The following is a 20235-nucleotide window of genomic DNA, read 5'->3' as shown; positions in this document are numbered from 1 at the left end:
ATCACTTGGGGTTTGATTGGGCTGCATTAAAAAAGGGGTGGCCAGCAGGGACAGGGAGGTGATCGTCCCCCTCTACTCGGCTCTTGTGAGGCCCCATCTCCAGGCCTGGGGCCACCAGCACAGGAAGGACTTGGAGTGGGTCTAGAGGAGAGCACTGAGATGGTCAGAGGGCTGGAGCAGCTGTCCTATGGAGAAGGGTTGAGGGAACTGGGATTGTTTAGCTTGGAGAAGAGAAGGCTGCAGGGAGACCTCATTGTGGCCTTCCAGTATTTGAAGGGAGTGAATAAACAGGAGGGGGAATGGCTGTTTGTGAAGGTGGATGGTGATAGGACAAGGGGGAATGGTTTTAAAGTGAGACAGAGGAGGTTTAGGTTGGATATTAGGAGGAAGTTTTTCACCCAGAGGGTGGTGAGGCACAGGAACAGGTTGCCCAAGGAGGCTGTGGATGCCCCATCCCTGCAGGCATTCAAGGCCAGGCTGGATGTGGCTCTGGGCAGCCTGGGCTGCTGGTTGGCGACCTGCACACAGCAGGGAGTTGGAATTGGATGAGCATTGTGCTCCTTTGCAACCCAGGCCATCCTGTGATCCTATGATTTGGTGGGCTGAAGTAGAGTAAAGCCCTGCTGAGTTGTTTAATTCGGTTCCATCTTCTTTTAGAGATGAGTCTGAACCTTGCTGTGAAGCTGCTACACTTGCAGAAAATGGGGCTGAAGCACAAAGTCCCCAGTATTTGCTGCCAAACGAAGTTGCTGCTGTTCCAAGAGCAGCCACTCAGCATCTGTCACAACATTCGGTCCTCACGTTAGTGTGAGAGTGTGAGAGCCATAATGCTTAGATTCAGATGATTCGGTTGGGTTTTTGAGAGCCACACCAGGCACTGCCCCACACTCTGTGCTGCCAGCCTGCCCTGCAGGTGAGAGCCCTGGAGAGAGGGATGCAGGAAGGAAAACACGGGGGAAGAACTCATGGGCTGAATAACGGCAGCACTTCCAGCAAGGTGACCTTTTACAGAAAATATTTCCACCCAAGAGCAGCCTCCTCCTCCCTGCATGAGCTGAGCTCCTTTCCCTGGGCAAAGTGCAGGTAGGTGCCTGCGGGTCTCATTGTGGGCACCTTGTGCTCCTCCCAGCCCAAATCTGGCTGCGTGCTGTGGTGTTGCATGGCAAAGGTGCTGACAGCAAAAACAAGCATCCTTGTTTGTGTTGGGTGCTGTGTAGCTGGGTCCAGGTGCCCCAGAGAGTGCAGTGGATGGAAGGATGTGGGCTGCTCGCTCCGTGTGCTTGTCTCACCTCCCTGAAAAGGTGGCTGGAGTACTACCTGGTCAGGCTTAAAATGAAATAAGAGCTTAATTTGTAGGGAAATTTGCTGTCCTTTGCCCTTTTCTTGGTTGTGTTTCAGCATTGTCTCCCTCAGAGTCTGAGTTAGAGGCACGTTGGGGCACTTCCCCGGGCCCAAACATTTACGCCTGTCTGGTTGTTGCAGCAGCGAACTCTAGATTGTCACAGGAGCCCTTCATTATCCATTTGCTTTTGTTCAAGCTCCTTTCAGAAAAATATTATGAAGGATACAGTGTGTAGTGATTTTTCTGGGTAATTTTTATTGAGAGCTTCATGTTCCTGACCGTAAGAGTGTATGAATTGATCAGCTGTAAGACAAGATGGATCTTTGCTGTGAAGTCCCGGAGTAATATTTATCCATCTAATCTCAAGTGATGCTAGAAGAGTGCAACAGGGACGTGTGCTTGAATACACAGGCTTGGAGTGATAACAAGTAGGGTCACGTGCAGTTCACTGAAGTTTTTGCACTGAGAAAATGCACGTATTCATAGGAGACGGTGGCTGGAGAAAAACTGCTTGAGCTCTGTCTCCCATAGTGCTTTTTTACCGCTCATCTCTCCCGTGTGTTCTCCATCTGCAGTTGACGTGAGCACAGCACTGCCCTTGCAAGTTGCCCCAACCTCAGTCCCGATGGATCTGCGCCTGGACCACCAGTTCCCCATGCCTGTGACAGAGCCGACGCTCCGTGAGCAGCAGCTGCAGCAGGAGCTCCTGGCGCTGAAGCAGAAGCAGCAGATCCAGAGGCAGATCCTCATTGCCGAGTTCCAGCGGCAGCACGAGCAGCTCTCCAGGCAGCACGAGGCCCAGCTGCACGAGCACATCAAGGTAAGCGGCAGGCAGCCCTGCTGCGGGGGGCTGTGGTTTGGGATGGAGATGACATTCTGGGCTCGGCACGCCACAAGGCTTTCCCAGTTCAGCTCTCAGGCCGGGCACTTTACCTGGCTCCGTCATGCAGGGCAAAAAGGAAATCTTTTTACACACTGGGTAAGTAGGAAGTGCAGTTCAGAAGATGGCTGTTGCATAGTGAAAATGTTAGACGTTATATAAATATTTCACAGTGATAGACTATTGCTATGGTAACATAAGCTTTCAGAATTGCTAATAGGCTCCCTTTTCAAAGGGGGATTAGCATGGCACATGGTAAATAGTGTTAATGTAATATTAAAAAGCAACCTCAATTCAACCTTATATAACTTTCATTTTAATATAAAGTATATGTCAGAGCGGGGAAGATAGGATTAAAAGTTAATGTTGTATTATTTACAGACTTTTCAAGCACAGTTATTAGCCTGCCTTTGCGAGAATACAGGCAGTTTGAAAGTAGATTGACTAACAGCAAATGCCTTTGTCCTTAGTGGGTCCTGCCTGCAGTCTGCTGTCTTTGGGACAGAGGTGTGGGGAGGTGCGTGTGTATATGCACTGATGTACATGCAAATGTTTGTATGCACAGATGTGTGTGGGTGCGTGTGTAATTGTTGTGTACATGTGTGCCTATATGTAAGCTGATTTGGGTAAAAGTCTGCATTAGAAGAAAATCAAGATCAAGTTTTAAGAAGCCAGTTCTCATGGTATATCTAGACCATGAAGTAATGAAGGTCTTCCTCTAGTCTGTAGGGCTGGTTGGATAAAAACTTAAAATAGAAATGAAGCAATCCTGTACAACGAAGGATGATGACCTGTGAGGCCATCTCCTGTAGTAAGTGTGTCATCTTGCCCAGAATTTCTTTTAAAATGAAATGGCATGTTATATTAAAATAAGTCAATCCCACAGTATCTCACAAAGAAAACAAACCCCAGACCAATCAGTGAGCAATTAGGAATGTAGGTTTTTTGTGAGAGCAAACTTCTTGTGTTTGTGTTCGTCGGTCAGCATTTGGATGCTAGATTCACCAGTTTTTTGGTTACTGAGTTTCAGAGGCTGACAGCTGCTCTTGGTGCAGTGGCTGTAAGTGCAGGGAATTTGTTAGTTTGTCTGGAGAAATTAAACTTACAACCACATATTTGAACTCTGAACTCAGAGCTGTTCAGCTGCTTTATGGCTCATGAAAAACAACATGGGAGGGGAGAGAATATTAGAGGAAAGAAATAAAAATCTGAGCATAAGGGTTTGAAATGTGAAATATGGTATAGAAGCGGCTCTGAATGAAGATGGAGAGGTTTTTTATGGAGAAATTCATGTGCTTTTAGAAAATCATGCGTACATACTGCTCTGCTCCAAGCATGCAAGGGGAGGACTGACTCTACATTGAGTCAAGAGAGCTTCCCACTGCTTTTATCCTCCTCTTTGCTGTTGATGCTGCTGACTTGGGGGTGCACAGCACTCCTAAGGTCGTTGGGACCTAAATGCTGGTGCACGTGAAGATGATGGGTCTAAAGCATTATTGCAGAGCAGCTCTGATCCATTGTGTTCTTAACAGAAACACAAGACAGGGATGCAGTTCCTGATCTTTTCTGTTCGCTCCCAACGCTGAGTCTTTAGATTAACTGTAAGAAGGAAACAGCAAATCCCTGACACTCAGAATTAGATGATTGGTTTATGTTGTCACTGATGAGATTAAGAATTTCATTAGTCTCTTGTCTCCAAAGCAAACGGTTCAGTATGCAGGAATAATTCAGACTGAGTGATGTAGTTATGAGTTTCTTCAACTGAAAATATTGTTTTGTAGCCTGAGTAGTTTACAGCACTGCAGTGAAGGTGTCTGTCACTCTCATTAATAAATTTATATTTCCAATTTCCTCTTCAGGCAGACGTGTAGCCTGCTTGAAGGCTGCAGGAGAGCCTGAGCTTGCCTGATTCCTGTTAAGATTGCATGTTAGCACTGGCAACTAGAGTGGACTTGCAGTGTGCCTTACTGCGACATCACTTTTAGCTCTAAGATGTTTTCAGCTCCCTCCAGATATTGGGGTTTTTTGGTGCAGAAAGCAATCTTTCAGCAGCTCCTGCAAGGTAATTGCATACCTTGCAAGCTTGCATGCTTTAAAAAAAAAAAAAAAATAGTGGCTCCTGCAGATTAACTAGAACTTTCAATGTCAGAACAACCTCAGAATGTACTGAGACAGATCAAAAATTAAAATACAAACATAAAAGTTCAAACCTTACAGTCGTATCAAACAAAATGGCAGTTCTTTGACTTTCTCTCTGACATTGGTTTCCTTGGAAATGGTCAGGACCTTTGTTATTCATGCTGTTGAATTCTGAAATTGCTTTGTTGCAGACTGTTTCCGCAATGAGAGGAGAGTTCTGCACCTTCCTGTGTTTTGCATATCTTGATGATGCTACTTAGAATGTATTAATTTGGCTTTTCTCATTGCTGCCTAGCATCCATTTAACCAACAAGTGCAAAGGCAGGGCTTTCTGTGCTTTACCCTGTCTGGTGCCTGTTTCTGAAACGACATGCCTACACCTACAATCTAGGGACTGTATTTCGTTGTGGTGGGGCAGCCTCTGGGTGCAGCTGCATGCACAGAGCAAATACAGCACTGGGTCTCCCGTTTGGCAAGACGTTTGGATCAAATCCCTTTGCACTCTTCCACTTGTAGATGTTGAATAGTTTTTTCAACAGGAACACGCCGGCTGGGTGTCTGCTCCAAAGAGTGTCACACACAGGGTGTAGAGGTGAGGATAGGGATGGTTTTGATGCATTTCTTTAGCAGTTCTTATACCCAAAGGAGGTAGAGTTTGTGTTTAGCGTTTTCGAGTTGCAGCAAGCTGCGCTGAGATTTTAAAGCACTTCTTTGTTTCATGTGTTAAACTCTCAGCTAATACAGCTGCAATTGTGATTTGTGTTTGTTTTCTTTCTTTTGAATACCATGTTGTTGGTATGAGCAGAGAAACTTCTGATTCAAGAGAAGGCTAAGGGAGTGGGGTGGTATCTCTCCCTCTCCGGCCCAGCCAAAGCAGTACTATAAGAAACATCTTAAATTCTTTTTAAGTCAATTAAATTTGGCTTGAGAAACGCTGGCATGTTTTTCTGCATTTCTATTCCAGTAGATAACTTAATCTGAAGTTCTGGTATTTTCCAGAACTTGGTTTTATTCCAGCAGGCTTTAATCATCTGATCTAGAGCAGGAGCAGGCGGGTGGCCGCCATCCCCTGTCCCCCCATCCGTCCCTGCTGTCACAGGCACTCATCAGCTGCTCGCATTTGAGTAGAACTAACGTTAGGAAAAAATGGTCTTCATGTAAAAGGGGGCACATTCCGGAAGATGGTGCAATCTGGAGGAGCAGGCTGAGAGCAAAATGATGTTTGTGGAAGGAAAGGATGTAATGGGACGTAGCTGCAGCTCGACGTGTTGAGGGAGCGGGATCGTCGCGCACAGGGAGGAATGAGAAAAGTCTGACTTGTTTAGGGAAAATTAGCTGAGCCTTCTGAAGACTTCACACCATATGGAAATACAGAAAACTGTCTTTCACAACTACAGTGCAGCTTTGTAAATTGCTGCAACTTGACATCTGAAAGTGGAGCAGGATGGGAACCGGGCTGCAGCGGGCTGGCTGGAGGGATGGACGGGAGCTCAGCTCCAGCACAGCCACTCACCTTTGGTGAAGCAGATTTTCCACGGAGGCGTGCCTCACCAGATGTGCAGCAGTGCTTGTAGCCTTCCAATCTGCCTTCTGAAATAAAAACAAGGATGGAACAAGGAGCCCGGCGCCCAGGCTGTTGCCGGTGAGACTGTGGAAAGGCTCTCTGCAGGTTCCAGCGTGAGCTCGGCCTGACCTTTGATTGTGAAGCCACCGGCAGGGAATATTTTCCTTTCTGAGTCACTGATTCCCAGCCAAGATCAGCTGGAAGTTACCAAAAGCTTTTCCATTTGCCTTCTGGTCAAGAGCTGGAGCTAAACGATCGAAGAGGGGCAGGACGTGTGCTTTGGCGGTGCTGGAGGCATCTGGGGCAGCGTGAGCTCCACAGAGCAGCGAGATGCCTGGTGGGTGATGCAGCTCATCCCTGCCTTTGCGCTGCTCGAGGTTGGAGCAGGGCTTGGAGGAGCTCTGGCTGTTTTATAGCCAGAGCCGGAAAATTTTTCAGGATGCTGACGTACATCAGTGTTAGCACGTGGCAGCAGGCTGCAGCAGTTGCTGATGGTGATGGGGTGGCTGCAGGCAAGCAGCTAAGGCTCACGGTTCCTAGTGAAACTCAAGTCTTAACCTGGAGGAATGCAGTGGTGTTAATTCTGCCATGCAACTCTTCTTTTTTTTTTCTGGCATCAGGTAACAAACTATCAGAGTGTGTATTAGAGCACAGTGCTGTTTGTGTGTATATAAGGCAGAGAAAAGTGCATCTATATGGTGCTCAGAGACATCGTGGGTTCGTGCATAAGTGATAGCACTGTGCATAGGAGGGAGCTCTGTAACAGTGTTCACCAAGGAATGATGCTGGAATTGTTGGGGTTTTTTTTTATTAACACAGAAATTTCATACTTTCAACAGTATGCTTGTGCTGCTGAGTGGCCTCATGCCAATAAATAAAAATATGTGGAATGTTTTCAGACATTGGCTTTATATATAGCAACATTCAGATAAAACACAGGGAAATGGATTTGTTTTTGCTGTTTTCAAATGACGTGTTTTCCATTAGCACGACTTCTGATGGAACTGATGGAGGGGAGATAACATACCGAAGCTGGTAGCATCCGAGTTGGTTATTCAGAGACATGGGGAGGAGCTCTCCAGCCATTCCTTCGTTTTGTTTGAGGGTAGAGGTCTTCCAGGGAATCTGAAAGATTTTCCATGCTGTAAATAAAATGGAATTTCTTTCCAACGATATCTAGGGTTTGTATCATGCTGATGTTGAAGTGAAAAGCTACTCTTTGCTTTCACTTGGTGACAGCTGCCCTTGAATTGGTTGATTTGCTCACAGGACTGCGATGACCTTAGCTGTTAGTGTGCCTGCTTTTTCAGCCCTTGTGTTGCCCAGTCTCTTCTTGGTGGCCTCTTTGAGATGAGTTGTTTCTTACTTTCCAAACAGGAAAAAGTACTCCTGTTAAAAACCTGCTGACACAGTTGGTGTCATCTGCTTTCATCCCACGTCTTTGCTGGCTGCTTCCTTCTCCATGCAGCAGGCTGGGGATGCTGAAGAAACACCTTGAAGCCTTGGCCAGAGGCCTGTCCTGCCCTGCTGCTGCCCCTTCTGTTGTGCTGCTGAGCTGCTTGTTGGATCTGACCTGCCTCCATGTAGCCAGACTCCCTCAGCTCCATTTTGTGACTGTTCTGCAGAGCACCCACTCCTTGCAGTCTGCACCGCTTTCAAGAGAAACTTAAAAAGCCCGGAGATACCAGGTGTCTGCCTCTGTGTTCTGATATGATAGGATTATTCATCTTAAAGAACTGCAGCTGGGTACAGGCAGTGGTAAAAACAGACTGAACATTTTGTGCCTCGTTACGACTTGAATTCATTGCACAGTGTTCTCTTGCTATTTCTAGATGGTTTTCTCTTCTTTGTCAGTGACCTTCTCTTGTTCTTCTGGTACACGTAGCTGACTCTGTGGCCTGAAAGTCTTAAACCTGGATCCTGCAAAACTTAACTTCTGATGGCAGTAGCCCCCGGGAAAGACTTTTGTAAGATCAGAGCGTTTGCTGTCTTTGAAAGCTGGGGGTGACTTTCCTCGTGCTCAAAGGCAAGATCTTTTCCAAGAACAGTGAGGGGCAGATCTGCACGCGGAGGTGTGTGTAATGCTGGGTTCATAGAGAATTCTGAGAAGCATCAGTGGTTTCTGGACCGAGGCTGGATTGCTTGGCTGGGAGAACTGTCTGCAGTAGTCCTTACAGATGGTCTCAGAAGATTAAGTGGTTAAAGGAACATGTTTTCATTTGGCTCCTTCTGAGGTGGACCTTGTTTGCTGGGTGGAAGGAGCAGAATGGGAAATCACAGATCTCACTGCAGCAGGTGGACTCGGTGGCTTTCATCCTGTGGAGCCCTGTGCCAGCATCTGTGGCATTGGCTGTGGAGAAAGCCATGCCCTCCTTGCACCATCACCTTTGTTTCAAGGTTCCCAGCTTTCTATCAGAATGTGGAGTCTTTCTGTGGAGTCTTAAATTGGGCTGGCTCTTGGATATTCTGAGAGCCTGACTGATGTAAATGAGAGAAATGCCAGGGTTCACTGGCTCACAAATAACAAGATCTTGCTTACTTGATAGCACTTAGTCATTTTTTTCAGAGGAATCCAAGCTACTTTTGAAGTGGTTAAATGTGTTCTTTTCATAGCATGAATTTGTCTCCTGGCATAATGTGAGTGGGGAACACTGGTATTTCTTTAAAGCTTAAGGCCTTATGGTTTCTATTCAGTTTAGAATTTCAAAATAAACAGCAGGGAAAAAAAAAAAAAAAAAAAAAGCACATTTCCAGTTCACACTTAAATTTTCAGCTTCAACTTTATATTATTTTTGAACTCGATAAAATTAGATCGGTATAAGGTTTAAGAGAATACGTTGAGAATCAGGGCAGGAGCAGAGAAACACCCAAGCAAATCCTGTTAAAATATCAGAAATAGTGACCTGTTAATATACACTATCACTGATTAAATTAACGTTCATAAACTGAGAATTCCTGTTACTGTCTCTGGTCTCAGCAAGATTCAGCTGGTGTACATGAGGGTGAAGTTGTGCTTAAAATGTAAATCATACAGTAAATAACCTCACTTGTCTACACACAGTACGAACAATGTTTTAGGCTTAATCTCCATGTTTATGTTTCCTGTTGAACTGGTGATGGTGTGTAAGAATGACAGATGCTTGGTATTTCAGTTGGTGGCATGCTACCTTTAAACACGACTCTTCTGCTCAGCTTGCATGAGCATTGAATGATGTTGGCCACTCTCTTTCAGTCAGTAGCTTTCCTGCAGGCACAGCAGGCATGTGGGCTGTCACTGTCTCCTTTCAGACACAGGAACAAAAAGTGATCTGCTTCACCTCATCTCAGGGCATTAAAACTCTGACAAATGGAGCTGAACCAGAAATCTCAGGCACACAAGCGGTGGCTGATGCTTTGTGGCAGCAGTTGGACTGCCAACAGTGAGAATGCCAAAGATGCAGCTGAACACGTCTTGCTGCCCTCCAGTCCCTTTCTGTTCAGGAGTGGAAGGCACTTCCTTGTCTCATTTCACTTTGCACAGGTGCTTTGCAGGTGTTGAAGCCTGGCAGAAATGCTCTGGTGAAGTTTCCCTTCCCTCCTCTTGTGCCTGCCAGCTTACTGGTTCAGTTGCTCTGTCCCCTGTTCCATTATACAGATGACCAGGAGTGGTGGATCAGCAGTGCAGCCATGCTTCTTCTTTCCTCTCTTCATATTTCCTTCATTGAAATGACCAAAATCTGATGGCGATTTCTCTAGATGTTCCCACTGAAGGATCTTTGCCCAACATCTCTACTCCTGATACTGATTTTTGCATAAGATTTCCATTCCAGCTCCTCCATTCCCTGCACCCTGAAGAAAAAGGGTGTCTGAAAAGACACAATTTTTCTTCTGGGGACTGACATCTGATCAGTGAGGGCATGACTAAACCTCGTGTGGCATTAAATATCTGAGGTTCATACCTATTCAGGGAATTGCATGGCTCCAATTTACCGAGAGTCCTTATCATCATGGTCAGTTCTGGATACACAGAGGACAGAAATTGAACTTAGTGCACAAACTTTTAGCCTTTTAGGAATGGTAAACAGTCGTAGGTGTGAAAGAAATGGAGATACAGAAGAATATATCCATGTATGAACTACTAAACTAATAACGTGGGATCCTTTCACCTAGGACTGGCAGTAAGGAAACTTAGCCATCATTCCCCTTCCTGAAGACGTCTGAGCCTCATAAACTTGAAGACCAGACAGTCTCAGTTGGATATGTCTACCTCAGACCCATCTCTTGCCCAGGAAGCTGTCAGCAGGGAAGGATTGTTTTCCTGCGCAGCGCAGAGGCTGGCTGCAGCAAATTCTGGCACAGGACTGCTGCTGTCAGCCTGTCTGATAGCTGGAAGGGGGCAGGCTGAATTTACGTTCAGATATGTCCAAGAAAAGAGGTGATAGGCATTTGTTTGCCTGAGCTGTATTTTCAGATGTTTGTGACTAGGAGCTCTCGCTACTTGGCTCCTGCTGAAAACCACCACTCTTCCCCCTCCTTTCCCAGTATAACCATTTAATTCTGACTTGTCTCCAGTATTCCAGAAGGTATCTTCCATAAAGCCTGACTGGCTTTGTCCTTGGAATTGAAACCCGTTGTGACGGAGCCAAGAGAGAGAATCCTGAAACAAGAGCAATAGCCTGAGACTGCAGTAAACAGGATGGGAAGAACATGAAGTGGAGAATTCAGCCAAAGGAATGGCTAGCTTTGAAATTTGTTTAAAATGACCCCATAGAATATATATGTATACCTTCCAGAGTATATCAAAATATGCCGTCCACTCATACATTGTGATATTTTTTTTTTTTTTGGTGAGGTTTTTTGGTGATTTGATGTATATATTTTTTCTCAGCTGGTGCTTCCTTGATTTTTCACCTACAATTTTCCTTTAGTTGCATACAGTCTGAGCTCCAGATCCTTCTGAATATATGATTTAACCTCTCACAGACTATAGAATTTGCCAAAACCAGTGGCATATGATTTACCTTAAAAACATCTTTGCTCCAAATCCCCAGCCTCGTTGCCTGAGAGGCGAGAGCGTAATCCTGTGAAATCTCTGAAAGTATTTCCTGGGTCGTGCCTCTGCCTTTAAGCTGCGTGTTCAGCAAGTGCTGAGAAGATGATGGGATGCTTTTGGTAATGCCCAGCGTTGTCAGTTTTGAAAGATGTATTTTACTTGTACATCCTTGTGACTTCTTTGGGGCTGTTGTCTCTATCACTGAGCAGCCTGTTGTTCAGGGGTGGTAATGGGCAGCAGCTGAAGCTGTTGTACACAGCCTCTGAGCTTTCCTGCAAGAAGTCCCGCTCCAACAGCTCCCTGTCTTGTACTGGGGACCCCAGACCTGGATGCAGTACTCCAGAGGAGGCCTCACGAGGACAAAGCAGGAGGGGACGGTCACTTCCCTTGCCCTACTGCCATCCTTCTGTTGATGCAGCCCAGCATATTGCTGGCTTTCTGGGCTGCAGGTGCACACTGCTGGCTTGTGTCAAGCTTTTATTCCACCAGAACCCCCAACTCCTTCTCCACAGGGCTACTCCCACTCCATTCGTCACGCAGTCTGTACTGGTGTTTGGGATTGCCTTGACCCAGAGACAGCATTTTGCGCTTGGCCCTGTGAGGTTCACACAGGCCCACATCTCAAGTCTTTCCAGCTCCCTTTGGATGGCATCCCTTACTCCTATTGTGTCAGCTGCATCACTCGGCGTGGCATCATCCATGCTGAGAGTGCATTCAGTCTTACTGTTTATCACTGATAAAGATACTAAGCAGCACTGGTCACAAGACAGACTCGAGGGACACCATTTGTTACTGATCTCCACCTGTGGAAGTAGGTATGCTGCATGCTGGCCATGGGGCCAGACTACCCTTTCATCTGTGCTTCTGCTCAACTGCGTTGCTCTGGAAGGAGCTAGAAACGTCAGATTCGAAGAGGAGCAGAAGTGCTGAGTGTGATGTCCTGCTATGCTGTTGTGCATGGTAGCACCTTCCATAGGTGATGTCAGGTTGAGGTTGCAGTTAGGAGATAGATGCAAAACAAAGCTGCTTTGGATCACAGCAAACTTTTATCAGCAGTGTGTCGGCTGTTGCTCACCCAGACTTGCCTGTGTGGTTATCTTCAGCTGCATGAGTAAGGTGAGCTGTCTGGTTACAGGTAGTTTTATGTTGCCTTCCACTAATTGCTGTAAGGTAAAGCGTTCGAAATATATATTATAAAGAGGTAGGAGCTATAGTTGAAGCTTTAAAGCCTCTCCTGCTATGCAGATTTTAAACACTTTTACCATGGTGTGTCAAGTGAATGACAGAAGGACCTTTATAGCAGCTGTTGTATGGAAAGGAAGGAGCAGAATGTGGGCAGAGAGCTGTGTCTGGCTTCTGGGGGAAGAATAGGGTGGTGTCTGCAGCAGATGGGGGGACACAGGAAGGATCTGCATTCTTCTGCTCATCTAGCAAATGAAGGAAGGGTTATGGAAGCCTTAATGCTGCACATCTTTGTGAAACACGTCCTCGTTCTTTCCAGTAAATGGGATCTTTGGTGTCAGTACCACCCTCTTTCCAGGAGGACACTGGCTTTCTTTTGGGCTGAGGCTGCTGAAAGGTTTCACTTGCCAGTTTTGTTGTAATTGCTAAAGAAAACCATTCTGCTCCACGTAACTTAAAAAGAAGTTTCTCTGTGCAGAGAAAGTTTTGCGTACAGATATGGTGTCAGTTTGTGTTCCAGATAGATGTGCCTGAGAACTGAAGACAATTGTGGAATGTGATGGCAAAATCCACCGCACTGCTGAGCCCATACGGCCAGTGGAAAATTGATAAATAGCTGGAAATGCTCTACATGTTCCCTATTACGTTTATTAATATTAATATATGCTCGAGGAGCACCAGAAACACCAACTACAGGTACAGTTGAACATTTGTGCAGTTTTCATAAATAGTGGAAGCAGTGACATTAAACATATGCAGGAATCCCCATAGTTATAAATATTTACAAATATTTATTTTGGCAAAAGCCAAAATATTCAGATGTTCTGAGCTGTGCTCACTAATACAGTGTGTGTATTTGTCACTCAGCACGCTTCTCAAGTTGGGAGCTGAATTATTGGTCAATGCAAGGGATTTCCCTTGCTGTATCACTTTGTATTTCACAGATATTTAGATTTCATTGCAGTTCAGAAAAGCACACCACTTCAACTACGTGCAATTAGCACGCAAGCCTTGCAGGGATGGCATTGATTTCATTTACCAGCAAGGGAGACCAAATGCAGCGTGTGGCTCGTGAGCCAGATCGGACACAGTAATTAATAATCTTTATCAGAGCCACCTCTCAGTGAGCATCTCTTTCCATAAGCCGTCCAGAAACGCATTGTTTTTTTCATTTACATTTCACTACAGATGTCAATGAAAGCACAGTTCCTCCTAAAGCATCATAATGTATGTAAACCATTGCGGGAAGCGTAGCATGCAGAGCCTTGGAGACTGCAGATGGAGAGAAAAGGCTCCTGATTTCATAAAAATAACAAAACCTGTTTTAACATATTGTGCATTAAATATTGTTCATTTGCATACTTCCTATGGCTAGGTTATAAAAGCCCACCATGTGGTGGACTTGTTGGAAGTCTGAAAAGATACTCTTTCTCCAAATGGAGATGTGTTAGTGGAAGCTGCTGCTTAATTATAACACAAAAATAACTTGTTTTCTGCATTATTATTATTATTATTTTTTAACGTTTCATTTTTGTTTTTTTGTTGTTTTTTTTTTTACTTCTGTAGGTTTTCAGGGGTGGAATTTTAGTTGTTTCCTTAGAATACAATAGCATTATGGAGGATAGCGTAGTGCAGTCCCTGCGAGTTGTGCTAGCTCGGGCTCGCTGTTGTACAACAGTCTGCCTGCCTGGAGCCAGCAGCAGCAGGGACTCCTCGATCCGGAGCTTCCAGCAGATAGCCCAGCAGATTGTACAGTAGCACTTGCATTATTTTTTTGCATCTTTATATAGAATTGTATAATTTCATGTACAGCACAGCCACGGTTGAAACACTCGATAGTACAAATGCACGGTACCGCAAGTTAAAATGAGAAATGGCTGTCAAATCATAAATAGAAAATGTGGAAGAGAAGGAAAAAATCAGTCTTTTGGGTGTAGAAGTCTTGCATACACGTGCGCATATGATGTCAGGGCTTGAGAAAGGATGCAGTGACCCACACGCTGGAGGGGAGCAGGTTCCCTGGCTCAATGGCCTTGGCTTGGCCTGGTCCCATAGAGTTTCGGGAGCCTGGAGCAGTGGGTGGCATCGGAGCACAGGCGCCCATTAAGCCCAGGCTCTGAGCATCTCAGCGATGGCCAGAGCGTATGCAGCATTCCAGGTTTTGAATGCTAACATTGCCAACTTCAGATCAATCTGCTAATTTATAAGCTGCCAACATAAAGAGTGCAGGCGAGTGTGAGGTGACAGGGGTGCCTGCATCCCCGGGGAGATGAAGGGTAATTGGAGCAGCCTGGCGATTTGACTTCAGTGCCTGTCTTGCTGGGAAGGGTGCAAATGAAATTGGGAAGTGGCAGAGGAATAGCAGTGACCTTTCTTAGGATAAGATGGTAGGATCTTAGTGTCAGCTTTTTCTTACAAATAAAGCGATTTTCAGTGGAACTTGAGTTTTTTTAGGGGGAAGCACGGTTTGCGAGCCCTATGGAGATCAGTTCACACCTTGCCAAGCTGAGAGCTGCTGAGACTTGTCATTTGTCACCTGCTTTTCTCAGCACAGCTCACTGCTGGCTGACTGTCAGGGCACAGGGTGTTCTCTGATCACTGACAGGTATCACTGACAGGCCCCAAAGCCCCACAGCCTTGCACACCACCTCCAGTCCACTGCTGAAGCAGCCCCACGAGGGATGCTTGGGGCTGGAGAGGATCACTCCATGTGTCCCAGCAGGTTGGTGTGTGCATGTGGCTGGATCTGGGGACATGAGTGGAGACTGCAGGTCTGGATGGGGACCCTGAGCAGCTGCCTTGGTGGCAGTGAAGCTCATTATAGGCTTGGAGGGTTACCATGCAGTTTTAGGGAAGGAATCATTTGGCATCTTCCTGACTGCCCCTTGTCAGCTTGGATGTCAGGAGCAATTTCTTCTTGGAAAGAGTGATGAGGCAGTGGCACAGCTGCTCAGGGAGGTGATGTACCTGGAGTGCTCAAGAGCCGTGGAGCTGTGGCACTGAGGGACATGGTCAGTGGTCATGGTGGGCTGTTTTGGGGTTTGATATGAGAAGATCTGAGAAAGATCTGAGATCTTTTCCAACCAGAATGCTTTTATGATTCCCCGCCATATGCTATGATGTCCTTCCTTATCTTATACAAGAGGGCAAGCTGCCAAAAACTGCCTTTTCAAAATCAATTTTTTCTTGGTTAAAAATAAATAAACAAGTGCCTGATCCCAGGTACCCTTGTTGCTGACTGCTGCCTCTGTGAAGGCCTCGTGAAGAATCACTGTGGTAAATCAGCCTTTGGTGTCTGAGCTCCTGAACACTCCATTTGATGAAAGCTTTGCAAGTTTTGTCCTTAATTAAGCAGCCCATCTCTGCTTCTTGCATGGGTGTTGGAAGGGCTGGGGTGTATCCTTCCTGAGAGGCTATTGGAAGATGCTTTTCTAAGGAAGGAATGCTCTATAATTAAGCTTAGAAATGGGTGGTGATCCTTTCCTCGAGGAAACATTTATCTCGGGTCTGAGGTCTGCACAGCAGACAGGAGGTGACCAGTGTGTGATGACATGAAAAGGCTGCAGTAGTTGAGTTGGTCCATGGGAACTCTTCTCTGTTCACTGATAGAGGAGAGGGACCTTTGGAGAAACCAGTGTGTAAAGTTGTGTAATTAAGGTTTATTCAGAAAAACATCTGTGTGGTGGAACTGGTTTTGCAGAGCCAGCGTTGATGGTAGCATTCTTTGGTTCAAGCACCTGGACATGAGCTCAGTCATATTCCTTCAGCAAGAGTGCATGTAAGATGTCATAATGGAGTTTTGCGATGGGGGGAAAACAAAAGCCCAAGCGAAATAGCAGGGGGAAAACAAAAAAACTATCCAACTCAGCTGGGTCAGACAGTTGTCCAGCAACTGTGCAGTGGTTTGTGCTGCGTTAGGACAGGATCCACAGGTTTTGGCAGGGCAGTGTTAGAAAATGGGGCCGCACAAAGTGCCTGGAAGTGTTTCTTTCCGGAAAGAAAATGCAGCCAGTCCTCTTTCTATGGTCTAAACATGATTGGTGTCAACTGATGGGAAGTTCTGCTCTAGCACCAGGAGGTCTGACTGTGTTAATTTGCTGCTTTTCCCTCGTCCCTTCTCCGCAGCAGCAGCAGGAGATGCTGGCAATGAAGCATCAGCAGGAGCTCCTGGAGCACCAGAGGAAGCTGGAGCAGCACCGGCAGGAGCAGGAGCTGGAAAAGCAGCACCGGGAGCAGAAACTTCAACAGCTGAAAAACAAAGAGAAAGGAAAGGAGAGTAAGTAGCAAAAGCTCACTTGGTTCAGTGATGACAGGTAGAGCAGATGGATGGAAGCCATAAAGCAGCTTCATAAAGCTGAAGAAGCCTCCCTGATAGCCTTTCTACAGAGCTTCTCTGCACAGCAGCTTATGTAAATGTTTTGGAGGTATTGAGGGTAAAAGAGGAATTTATTTCTATGCTTTATCTTCATTTTTGTCTTTCTAAATGCCGTTTTAGCATTTTTCAAAAGGAAGCGTATCATCTCTTCATTTGATTTAACATTTTCTGAAGTATTTTTGGCAGCTTTCCTAATGGAGGCAGAATATTAAAACCATAAAATACACCAGATGCACACTGCTTTTCTTTTTCTTTTCTTAATTTCACCCTTTTAAGTTGTAGGCGAGTTCTCAGTTTTTAGCTTTAAAGTGTTTTCATTCAGAAGCACTTCTTTCATGAGGTACAGACTGTGGTTGGCTTCCCCACGTGTTATTATGCACTTCACAAGATTCAGTAACATGATTATGGCCTCGCAAATCCCCTTATCAAAGATACTTTGGTTACTTGTTCAGTTTTCTTTTAGAAGTGAATGGGAGGAAAAATACCTTGCGGAGTTGCACTGTCAACTCATTAGGTCTCCATTCCGTGTGAAATAAGGCAGCCTGTGATGGAAGCAGCAGACAGGGCTAAGGGCTACCAGCAGAAGAGATGCTCTCTGGGGACTAGGAATGAGATAAAGCTCTCAGAACAACTTTTCCAGCAGGAAGAAGCTGGGGAGTAGGAGGCTGCAAATACTTTCCTCATTGAATTCCTCATTCCCTCTGCGCACATCATGCTAGAACAGACTTTTGTTTAACCTGCGTTCATGGGAGGGAACTTGCAGACCTGCCCCAATATCTCAGCAGAGCAGTTCATAGGAGGTCCAACGTCTGTGTTTGTGTTGGGTTTTGTTTGGGTTTTCTGTGTTTAAGCTGTAGGGGAGAAACCAAAGGATCAGAATTTCCCTGAAAGAAGCAGTTGAACTGGGCTGTTTTCCCAAATAAAAACAGCTTGAACTGAGTGAGATCTGTAAGTCCTTCCACTTCATCCTGCTATTCTCATCAACTGCTTATACTGTTTCAGTGTTTCAATGGATCCCTCTGCAAAATTGACATCTGGCTATTCTCATTAAGATAGTTTGCAATAAACAAAAGCTCCTGAGTGCCTGAGCACCTAAATCTGAAGCATATGAAGCACCTTCTGGTCGAACCATAGGTGTAGAGGAAAGAGCAGAACTTAAGGAATCTGTGTCTACAGTTTTATTTTAAAAATACTTTCATTTGAGAAGTACTACAGCATATAATCACTATAGAAGCTTACCTCTTAAGAGTACCTATCCTTCTCACATCAGAAAATTTTACAAATAGTTGACGTTGTCCAAATCTGAAATATGAAGTCTGTAATAGTTGAAGAAAGTCGTTTATTCTCCATCCTTCCTCCATCACTGTAAGCCAAAAGGCATTGTTTTGTACCTTGTAGAAGGCAAATCACAAATAGAGTTAGCTTAACGTAGTAATAGTCCCTTCCTTTCTCATCTCAGGATCCTTGAGCCTTATGAATTGGAATCTGTTATCACAAAGCATATGATCAAAGCATGACTTCTAAGAGAAGAAGGAAAGTATATATGAGACTAAAGGTGCTTTTTGGGCAGGATAAGGAGTGATAGTTGGTTGTCCTGTCTTTCCACTGTTATGACTGAACCTAGAACCAGCTGTGTGCATCAGTGTTTCCAGACAGACCAAATCTGTCTTCCTGTCTCCCTCCTCCTGGGCAGGGACCATCCCATGCCCTTCTGCTCAGGCAGTCTCAGGCTGGGGCTTTCTCCTACAAGCTGGCAGGCTGTGATCAACCTACACTATCACAAAGGGCTTTCTTTTGTTAGTTTCCATTGGTTCTGCTCCTCTCTTCTTGCACTGTGCAATCCCCTCCTTCTTGGAGGAGCTCGCTCCTGCTTCTGACCTTTATTCTCTTACCTCTACCCGTGCTTTATCCTACATACAGTTATAGTTCGATTCTGGGACAGCATTTAACCTGTCTTCTTTCATTCCATATTATCCTTCTGTGGTCTGTCTCTTCTGGCTTCCTGCCTGTGGATTTATTCCATGCATGTGGGCATCTGACTTCTGCTCTTGCCCTCAATGCCTGTTCCCTGCATGGTGACACACCACTGTCTATGTGCCACCTTGTGCTTTTCTGCCTTTTGCTTCCTCTTCTTGAATGTCTCCACTGGGTATTGCCAAGTAGTTCTGCCTGTATCCCATCACTACGTATGAGATACATTGAAAATGAATAAGATTTTTCTTCTCGTCTTCCGACTCAAGGATCAGGAGCTGAACGATGATCTGCTCAACATGACATCTTTGTCCACAGCTCCAGCTTTGCTCAGGGTAGAGAAGATCTTCACGTTTTTATCCTGTTAGCATATGTGGGGCCCTTCAGCTGCTAGTTTAGGAGGAAGATGTGCCAAAGAAGCCTTTGGAAACCTCACAATCCAACAGCATTTGGCTTCAAATTCCTCTAAATAATGTCAGATTTATCTAAAACCAATAGGACACAACCATGTTTGAGTATTTTTAAGATGCTAATAGATCAAAGATGACACTTTTTGGAGAGAGAAGGCCTTGATGTGTGAATTTGTCACCTATTCTGGTCTAGCCATGTTGCTCACAAACTCATAGGAATTTATCTCCAGCTCCTCAGTTGAACTTCCCACTGGGGTGCATGCCAAACCTACATTTTGTAGAACTAGTGAGAAATGCAGGGCTCCAAAAAAGTGAATTTTCAAGCTTTTCAACTCTGCTTCAGTGGTTGAGCAATATTACATTTTCAGGCAGTGCTTTGCAGAATTATTGCAGTTTCCTTCTCTTGTGGAGATATTAAAAAATGAAATGAAATGAAATGAAATTGTTTCCCCGGTCTGTCAAATGGCACCGTGGTGTTGTGTAGGATCCAGGAGACAGAAGATCACCCTGTTGTATTTTAGGTATGCCAGCAGAGCAGACGATTTTCCTGGCCTTTTCATTTACTTGTAGCCCAGTTATTTTCCTTTTGGAATTCTTGGTTTACGCTGTGGTGTAGATGAACCATAATTTTCCACATGTTCTGCTTGCCAAACTTTCTATGCATTACTCCATCAGGAACTCTGCCTGTAAGTCTGTTCTGTCAACTGAATGATAATTTTAATCCATCACCGCAGTAAAACAGACTGGTCTCTATTGTGGAGGAAATAATGATCAGAAATTATACAGTTGACATTTTAACTCTACGCTACGAAATTACTGACTTTTTTTCTTTAAATGTTAGATTCTCTATTTGAAGAAACAGATTGCACACTTGTAAGTGAATTGGAATATTATGTGTGTCTTATTGTACACAGATACTTCTGAACAAAGAAGTCCTTATTTACAAGCTTTTTCAAGGCAGCATCTACATATGAGACATTCGTCTCGTTCCCCTTCTGCTTGCAGATGTGACATTTAAAATTTCGTTTGAGTGTACACAAGACCCTTTTTCTTAAATACCTTTGATTAAAGGAAAGCTGCAGTACCTCGTACGGTGCTTTCTTCTAAGTTAACTTTTATGCAAGTGTAAAAATCCTCTTCAGAGATCTTTTGTAGTAAAATGATAAATCTCTGATTAGATCTCCGCTTTCAAACATCCGCTGCGATTATATGCAAAGCTGAAGGGGCAAAAAAAGAGCTCCTTACTGGAGGCACTTTGTTCTTCTCTTTGAAACAGAAGCTCCTCTATTGGACTGAAAAACCAAGCCTTTAATTCTGAATCCTTTTAGAAATGTTCATTC

The 20235-nt window shown here is 45.0% G+C and overlaps 1 protein-coding gene across 9 annotated transcripts in view; it reads left to right on the top strand.

Annotated features, from left to right (window-relative positions):
* Positions 1–20235, top strand: part of HDAC4 (histone deacetylase 4) — a 219139-nt gene that overhangs the window by 104426 nt on the left and 94478 nt on the right. For 7 of the 9 annotated variants that reach the window (XM_052675252.1, XM_052675251.1, XM_052675255.1 and 4 more), the window contains 2 exons: positions 1918–2162; positions 16265–16415. In XM_052675252.1, the coding sequence (XP_052531212.1) occupies positions 1918–2162; positions 16265–16415 (396 nt within the window). The remainder of the gene's footprint in view (positions 1–1917; positions 2163–16264; positions 16416–20235) is intronic. The other 2 variants (XM_052675250.1, XM_052675247.1) reach the window with 1 other exon arrangement.

Source organism: Tympanuchus pallidicinctus, unplaced genomic scaffold (genome assembly GCF_026119805.1).
Source record: "Tympanuchus pallidicinctus isolate F22 unplaced genomic scaffold, pur_lepc_1.0 scaffold15, whole genome shotgun sequence".
Lineage (NCBI taxonomy): Eukaryota > Metazoa > Chordata > Aves > Galliformes > Phasianidae > Tympanuchus > Tympanuchus pallidicinctus.
Note: the sequence above shows the minus strand (reverse complement) of the source record. Positions and strands in the feature narration are given on the sequence as shown.